Here is an 8,324-nt window from a genome sequence, read left to right on the forward strand (position 1 = left end):
GAATTCCTAATTCATCAAATCAAATCATAATCATAATCATTAACATTAGTTATGTAAGGGTAGTTATGCCATTATCAAAAAGAATGGATAAGGAATAATATTGTTTTTTATTTAGTGATCATATTTTGGCATTATTTAGTATGTTTTAAAAAAAAATTCAGTATGCCTCAAAACAGGTTTCAACTTTAAAGTATGAGGCCCATAAGATTGTTATCGGTAATCCATATATGAGACCCATTAAAGAAAGGTATTTTGACCGAAAAGAATTTTCCCATCTATAAGTTTCCAGAACCGACTGCGAAACAAAGAGTAAGGGCTAATTAAAAATCTGAGGTTCACTACTGAAACACATCGAGAAAAGAAGAACAACAACAGCAAAAGAATAATCACAAAGATGGCTTCGGCCATGGTTTTAGATCCACCAAAATCCATAGAACCACCACCATCATACTCATCGATGGGATCTGATCTCAAAAACCTCTACGAACAATCGATGACCTACGATGAAGAAGATTTGTATGGTCGTCTCAAGTATCTTCAACGACAACTCGAATTCATCGATATTCAAGAAGAATATATTAAAGATGAACTCAAAAATCTCAAGAGAGAATTACTTAGAGCACAGGAAGAAGTTAAAAGGATTCAATCAGTTCCTCTTGTTATCGGTCAATTTATGGAAATGGTTGATCAAAATAATGGGATTGTTGGTTCAACTACTGGTTCTAATTATTATGTTAGGATTTTAAGTACTATTAATAGAGAACTGTTGAAGCCTTCTGCTTCTGTTGCTTTACATCGTCATTCAAATGCTCTTGTTGATGTTTTGCCTCCTGAAGCTGATTCAAGTATTTCTTTGTTGTCTCAATCTGAGAAGCCTGATGTTTCTTACAACGTAAGTCTCTTGGTTTCTCTGATTTCTTTTGACCTAATTTTTTGTGACATGTCGGTTCTAGGGTTTGAATTAGGGTTTTGAAATTGGAACTAATGCCCAATTGTTTGTTAGAGCTTATGATATATTCTTGTTTGCTTCCTTTTTGTAACTGATTTGATTTGTGTAGTTAGATTGAAGAATTAGGGTAAGATTTAGGTGTCCAGGTGGAAGGGTGAGTTTTATATTTCATCTACTTGTAGAAGCTTGTAAAGTTTGGGATTTAGGATTCTAACCCTATATAGTGGTGTCTATTATCTCAACTGAAGCCCTAGATTGCCTATAGGAAACCCTAAATTTGAATATGCAAGTGTTACTTTCTTAGATAATATAGCTGTTTATAAATTTTATTTTATAGCGATAAACTACTGAATTGTACTAATAAGAAATATCAGACTTATCAGAGATGTATTATACTCAGGAGGTCCATTACTGTTTTTGTTTAGCCCTCATCTGCCTAGATAGGACTAATCTATCAGCATGGCAGTTACATGCTCGTCCAACATTATTTAAATGATAATTTTCTAAGTTGCTGGATATAGTGTAGTACTGTCCAAGATCCCCCAACTTTTCCAGGTAAAGTAAAAGCTGGCACCAGTCCTCTTGTCTCATATAGATAGTAAAGATGTACTGGCATATGCTGGGTCTTTTAGTCCATAAATCTGGCCTATCAGGTTTAGATGGAGAGCATCTAGAAAATTAAGAGAATTCAACTAGTATAATCTTATTTGTATTATTTTACGTGCGGATCATTTTTTTTTTCTCATATGCGGCTCTTGTTATCTGGTATATTGAGTTTATGCAATTTGGGATAGTAAAGATGTTCATTTCGAGTTAATGCTTTCTTATGAACTCTATATGTGAGACGGATTATGCAACGTGATATTTCTTTTTGTTCTTTTTGTAAATGGTAGATCATGCCAAACTGAGATAGAACAGATTGTTAATGCCCATCTAATTCTCTTATTTTTAACAGGATATTGGAGGTTGTGACATTCAAAAACAAGAAATACGTGAGGCTGTTGAGTTACCACTTACGCATCACGAGCTATACAAGCAGATTGGTATTGATCCACCTCGGGGTGTTCTGCTTTATGGTCCTCCTGGTACTGGTAAAACTATGCTTGCCAAAGCTGTTGCAAATCATACAACTGCTGCTTTCATTCGAGTGGTTGGTTCTGAGTTTGTGCAGAAGTATCTAGGAGAGGTATGAATTGAAGAATAGCCTTTCAGTAATAGAAAGAGAATACGTTTGGTGTATGCAGTATGTGCTTTCTTATAATACGTGTGCTGTGATATTTGTATTTGTTTTAGGGTCCAAGAATGGTTCGTGATGTTTTCCGTCTTGCGAAAGAGAATGCTCCTGCTATCATCTTTATTGATGAAGTAGATGCCATTGCTACTGCTAGGTTTGATGCCCAAACTGGAGCAGATAGAGAAGTTCAGCGTATTCTCATGGAGCTTCTGAATCAGGTAAGAGTCATGCTGCAAGATTTCTTGTATACTCTCTATATGTTTTGGGCACAGCTGCTCCCAGTTTATAGTTTTACTTGGTGAACCTACTTGCCTTCTTATATGCATGGCATGATGGATCCTGAGCTAAAGTGCAACAACTGACCGTTCTATTTTTTATGAAGCTTGACCCTTCTAATTTTTTTCATATTGCTTTCGACAGATGGATGGATTTGACCAAACCGTGAACGTTAAGGTCATAATGGCAACTAATCGTGCTGACACATTGGATCCTGCACTTCTAAGACCTGGTAGACTTGACAGAAAAATTGAATTTCCTCTTCCTGATAGACGACAAAAGCGACTGGTGTTCCAAGTAAGTGTTTTGATGTTTTGTTACTGTAACAATATTTATGGTCCTGTATGGGTGGCATCTGTTTTTACTTGAATAAAAGCTGGTTGCGGTCTTTTTTCAGCAAAAACAGTTCATATTTGAACTTCTGCTTGTGGTAGACTCGTTTGTTTATCAAGAAACTTTTAGCTCTGTTTAACCATTTGTCACTGGTGGTGCTATCTTTCTTTTTCTTTTCTTTTTTTTGTTAAAAAATGATGACTGGTAAGCCTGAAGTAGAATTAACATTGCTCAGACCCTTGTGCTGGTAGTGTTGAGCTGGCAGTAAAACTTATGCTTCAATATATCTTTGTGCAGGTATGCACTGCAAAGATGAACTTGAGCGATGAGGTAGATCTCGAAGACTATGTCTCTCGTCCAGATAAAATCAGCGCTGCAGAGGTTTGTTGGTTTCACATTTTATATTTTGTGTTCTTTTATGGGGTGTCTTAGTTGGTTAGTAACCTCTCTTGACCATTGTACGAAATTAAATCTTTAAGTTCTGCTGAGTTTTATGTGGCTCAATATCCAACTATGTGTGGTATGCGTTACGATATTTCTAGATTGCTTATTGTTAGTCTAGGGTAATTTTTCTGTTATCAATTAACAAAACGTAATGTAGAAAGTAGGGTTTACGATGGTGAAAAAGAGAAAGGGCAAGGCAATTGGGCAATGGCGTACTAGTATTTATTGCGGATGCTCCATATTGTCATGCATTTTTATGTAGCTTTGCCTTTTTGCTCTTTAAGATGATTTAGGATTCTCAAATTGATTCCAATTCGCCTTGTTCTTTTAATTAGTAGAAGCCCGTGTGTTGTAGTAAAACAGTCCTGGTGTGCATTGCAATATGGTTAATTGATTTATTTATTATGATATCAGATATCTGCTATTTGTCAAGAAGCTGGAATGCATGCTGTCCGCAAGAACCGATATGTTATTCTTCCCAAGGATTTCGAGAAGGGCTACAGGACGAATGTGAAGAAGCCAGACACAGATTTCGATTTTTACAAGTGAGAAGGTTTGCCAGTAAAGAAACTTACAGAAGTGCGCTACGAAAAGCACTGGAAAAATTGACATGTGAAAGAGTGTTGGGACAGCTTTTCGCTTCCCAACCAGAGTAGTCGTAGTAGTGGGCTGGGACGGCCTTTCTGTTTGATTTGTTAAAACTTTTGCATTCCCTAAGAAATAGCAATGGTCTCTCAAACTTACTTTTGTATTTCTTATTTCAAGGATTGCCATCTCCACTGCTACCCTTTTCATGCACATCATTTATTTGTAGTTCTATATACAATATGTACTTGTTCATTTGATGGGTGCCGCTTATTAAAGTTGGATATTTTTTTATTCATAAGGTTGCTCATTCCAAAATTTTCATGGATATTCTCTGTCTTGCTTTTTAAAACTTGCTCCAACCATTACCCTCTCTCCCTTGGTTTGCTGAATTTCTTGGTGCCAGGGCGGCGTTACCAGCTCGAGAGGTACCGCTAATTAGCTCGAGAGGTACCGCTAATTATGTTTTTGTAAAGTCGAGATGTCCAGGAGCAGCTGCAGAACTTATTGGGGTCTCATGCATCCGGGCATACTAAGGACCTCCGCTCAGCAGCCTCCGGTATCTCAAGTTCTTAGATCATGTCGCCAGTAGTGGGATCTAGTTTCTCTCAAGTTCTTGGATCATGTTGCCAGTAGTGGGATCGAATTTCCTAGAGCCCGTGTCCGCGACAACAATGTTGATGTTCACATCCTAAACATTCAACAATGTTTATTATACGTGTATGGCGATTTATATGGGACATCTTACCAATCACTTGTGCATTTACCAAAAACCAGAGTCTGGTTTGGCATCTACCAAAATTACTCTCATTTCTGTGGGTACGAATCAACATGCATTCAATGAAGACATACAAATCCGGAAAGTTTTTTGAATTTTGATATTGACATCAAACAAATTTCCCAAGCTCCTCTTTAAATGGTACCTAATTTTGTGTTACTCGGAAGAATTTTGAACCCATTTCACACATATATTTGAAATATTCTTTCCTTCTAAAGCCTTGAAATGAATGTTCTAAACACTTTAATGAAACTTAAGTCACTACAGCTCACTTTGTACACCAAAAATGGATGGTAGAAGAGCAGTTCCAAAACTTTAATATCACTCGAACTGGGATGAGCTTTACATGTGCAACTCCTTCTCATATTTACCAACATAGTAATATTCTTGCTGGAAACAGACAGAAGCGGAGAAAAACTCGGAGCAATTGAGTTTGAATTGGACCTACTCGAGCGGACTACTCCGCATTGGCACATTCAGCATGAACACCACTCACTAATCAAGACCAACATGAGTGGCACACCATTACGGTTCAGTTCTTGAGCCAACCAAGAAACAATAGAGTGCCGGCATATCTGAAGCTTGTACTCGAACTATGCACCATGACGAGTTATACACGTTTGATCGGCATATGGTGCACCCACATAGATCTGATGTATTTGAAGCTTCTAGAGAAAGAATCAGCATCATTCAAAACAGAAGCACTAATTGAACTTCAATGTATCCTACACTTTCTGTTCCAACTACTACCACTCAAGAATTCCAGAAATGGCAAACTGAACTCCTATAAGAACCCCTAGCTAATCCCATCTCAAATTCACAATACTACTTAGAAATTTTTGGGTAAGGTTCAAGTCATGGCTTCTTCATCTTCGGCTCTCATTGTTTTCTCTCTTTTAATTTTTTCATCTTCCGCTCTTGCCATCTCAAAACGTCCATCTGCTTCTGAGAAAGTCTCTTTAAGTCTCTACTATCAAACTTTATGTCTTGGCTGTTCAGAGTTCATAGTCAATGAACTCCCAAAAATCTTCGACAATGGACTCATTGACATTCTTGATTTCAATCTTGTTCCGTATGGAAATGCTAATCTTTTGAATAACGGCACAATCATCTGTCAGGTATATCTCTCTCTATCTGATTTTCTTTTATTATAATTCATTTCACTTATGACGCTTCAAATCAACTAAAATGCTTGGTTCTTTTTCCGTTTGATTTTTTGCAGCATGGTCCATTTGAGTGTTTCTTTAATACAGTGGAAGCGTGTGCTATCAATATCATGTCTCAGGATGAATCTTTCGAATTCATACGTTGTGTGCAGAACTTCATTGCTGAAGGAAAGATAGATGAGTCATCTTCTTGCTTAGACAGCAACACGCCCGACCACGGGAAGGCTCTTCAAAACTGCTACGAGAGTGGGTTGGGCCAAAAAGTATAGACCGAGTGTTCTCGTGTTGCGTTTCATTCTTAATTTTGTTGTATTGCATCTAATCTAACTCTCTCCTGATCTTTGTTTACAGCTTGAACTACTCTATGCTGATTTAACTGCTGCTCTTAACCCTCCTCATGAGTATGTTCCATGGGTGACTGTCAATGAAGTGCCCCTTCATATGGTAAGTTTGCTCATCACTCAGATTTCACTCACGTTATTTTTTCGCTCTAGAGGTACTAATACAAATGTTTATAAACTTACTTCTGTTCTCTTATTTGCAGGATATTGGAAACTTCATGAAATACATCTGCAAAGCCTACAAAGGCACTTCTACACCTAAAGCTTGTCAGACATTACGAATTGGCATCATCCCTGCAGAACCAATAGCAAACATGAAATTCTGTCGCGTGAACGATACATCTCCTACTACTAAAACCAGTCCTCGAGGGTGGAATTTCTGATCTCAAAAATGTCACAACCGACCAATACTCATGCATCAGCCAGTTATATATATACATTATCTGTTTGTAATAAATCATATCGAGATCGTTCATCACATATAGTCCAAAGTATTGGTACTCTGAAGGAATGTTATTGGTGCTGTAGTGATGTTGATCTTGTGTTGTTTTCTTAGTGGGAAGAAATCCTTCATTTTCTAAGTTTTAATTCTAATTTCACAAACCGTGACGTGAGTTTAGATTTTGTTTTCATGATCGTGAGAGATTAATGAAATACCACACGAATTCAGGTTAGGCAACTAATTGGACTAATGATGATAAACCGTCCAAATTGTCTTAGGCAAACCCATCTCTGGTAGGTTTAATCAAGACCTTGGCTGCCTAAGTAATCCTGGCTTTTCTAAGGTCAAGAAAACTTCGTGGGAGTCAGCTTTAGCATCAAAGTAATCCCGGCTTATGGTCAGATGAAAAGACCCCGCCCTACTAATCAAAAGTTCAGGCCTGCAAGTTGAGACTGTGTCCTTCCTCCATATGAAGGGAATTTGTATTTCAGACCATCCTTTCATTGATGTGACATATATCACTGTGTTCGGCGAACTGAAAAGGGGATCTGTGGTCCAAACTTGGCCTAGAACCTGGTAGTGTTTCCCACAAAAATCCACACTTCAATTCAGATGACTACCTTAAGGCTGAATTGGCTCTCTTTCCATCTTCTGACAAGTATTTTAAGCCTCCTCCTGAATTTGGGCCATACTTTTTCATTGCAAGTATCTGAGAGCATTGACAATCTAAGGTATTTTCATTACGACTTGTGTTGAATGTTATCTGTAGCTTGGGGCAGCAAGAATGTTTCCAACTTGCTCTCAGAATTGTGTTGGACATTACTTAGTTCTTCGGGAGGTGGTAATCCATATCCGAAACTGCGCACCTGGATATTTCTAGGGACATATGTAATTAACATCCCAAAACTTGTGCTGGGATTACCTGATCTCCAGAGTCTAGACATTATCCGAATTTCGAATCCAGAAATTAGCATTTTTTAGTTTGATAAATTAAAACTTTCAGAAGAAAACGCATAGAAGTTTTCATCTCGGCATTCAAATTTGTCAGAATGTCGGACGCGGATGAGTATGTTGAGCTGCGTACCAATGGTGTCTATGAGTATATATTTGATCCCGAGTTAAACACTCAACAAATCAGAGTGGCGCAGCGGAAGCGTGGTGGGCCCATAACCCACAGGTCCCAGGATCGAAACCTGGCTCTGATATTTTTATTGTTTTAATTATTTTTTTTGTTTTTAAATTTTTTTAAGCTCTTTAATTTATACCGGCCTAATGCAGATTTCCAATACCAATAAGACTGTAGTGATGATGATCTTATCTTTCATGTTTTGATTTGACTAAACCCTGCTCCTCCTAGATTCCAAATTATTTATAAAACACCTCAATAAAAGGATAAAGTTGAATAGTATTTGGTGGTTGGAGTTGCAGTGGGAGGGAGTTTCCTAATACCCACATGTGAGTCTCCACTTCATGCCCTCTCGTCTATGGTATTATTATTGCCACAATTACTAATACTTAATTACTGATTACCAACTAATATAGGTGGTTTATGTGCACATGAAGACAACTCATTCAAGAAGATAACATAGATTCGTTTGGTGTTTTAAAAAAGAGAGTGTCATTTGATAATTCATAGCCTAATTTTAGCTATAGAGTATGTAAAAAAACTAACTTGAAAAATCAGTTATAGATGGCGTTGCTTAAAAGAAAGGAATATTATTGGTGGTGAACTACAGCTTGTTTTTTTTTTACTATTATTGCTGGTCCACTTATCCA

The 8,324-nt window shown here is 37.4% G+C and overlaps 2 protein-coding genes and 1 non-coding gene across 3 annotated transcripts; all 3 read left to right on the forward strand.

Moving 5' to 3' along the window:
* Positions 1–289: 289 nt before the first annotated feature.
* LOC113310453 (26S proteasome regulatory subunit 6B homolog) lies at positions 290–4,119 on the forward strand. The gene is made up of 6 exons (XM_026559146.1): positions 290–892; positions 1,905–2,135; positions 2,243–2,401; positions 2,604–2,756; positions 3,090–3,173; positions 3,651–4,119. Exons 1-6 carry the CDS (start codon positions 395–397, stop codon positions 3,783–3,785), a joined length of 1,260 nt encoding a protein of 419 aa, XP_026414931.1. The 5' UTR covers positions 290–394; the 3' UTR covers positions 3,786–4,119.
* A 1,210-nt stretch (positions 4,120–5,329) lies between these two features.
* On the forward strand, positions 5,330–6,710 carry LOC113313734 (gamma-interferon-responsive lysosomal thiol protein-like). Its single transcript, XM_026562531.1, has 4 exons — positions 5,330–5,717; positions 5,822–6,028; positions 6,117–6,209; positions 6,310–6,710. The coding sequence occupies exons 1-4, from the start codon at positions 5,457–5,459 to the stop codon at positions 6,487–6,489; spliced, it is 741 nt and encodes a 246-aa protein (XP_026418316.1). The 5' UTR covers positions 5,330–5,456; the 3' UTR covers positions 6,490–6,710.
* Positions 6,711–7,681: 971 nt separating this feature from the next.
* On the forward strand, positions 7,682–7,753 carry TRNAM-CAU. Its single transcript has one exon. It is a non-coding gene; the product is annotated as a tRNA-Met (tRNA).
* Positions 7,754–8,324: the final 571 nt, after the last annotated feature.

Source organism: Papaver somniferum, chromosome 9, assembly GCF_003573695.1.
Source record: "Papaver somniferum cultivar HN1 chromosome 9, ASM357369v1, whole genome shotgun sequence".
Classification (NCBI taxonomy): domain Eukaryota; kingdom Viridiplantae; phylum Streptophyta; class Magnoliopsida; order Ranunculales; family Papaveraceae; genus Papaver; species Papaver somniferum.

Excerpts from the sequence above, each read along its gene's own strand:
- LOC113310453 (XM_026559146.1), top strand. The coding sequence starts at position 395 with ATGGCTTCGGCCATGGTTTTAGATCCACCAAAATCCATAGAACCACCA. Across the intron at positions 893-1,904 it reads AGCCTGATGTTTCTTACAAC|GATATTGGAGGTTGTGACAT; the intron begins GTAAGTCTCTTG and ends TATTTTTAACAG. Across the intron at positions 3,174-3,650 it reads ATAAAATCAGCGCTGCAGAG|ATATCTGCTATTTGTCAAGA; the intron begins GTTTGTTGGTTT and ends TTATGATATCAG.
- LOC113313734 (XM_026562531.1), top strand. The coding sequence starts at position 5,457 with ATGGCTTCTTCATCTTCGGCTCTCATTGTTTTCTCTCTTTTAATTTTT. Across the intron at positions 5,718-5,821 it reads ACGGCACAATCATCTGTCAG|CATGGTCCATTTGAGTGTTT; the intron begins GTATATCTCTCT and ends GATTTTTTGCAG. Across the intron at positions 6,029-6,116 it reads AGAGTGGGTTGGGCCAAAAA|CTTGAACTACTCTATGCTGA; the intron begins GTATAGACCGAG and ends CTTTGTTTACAG.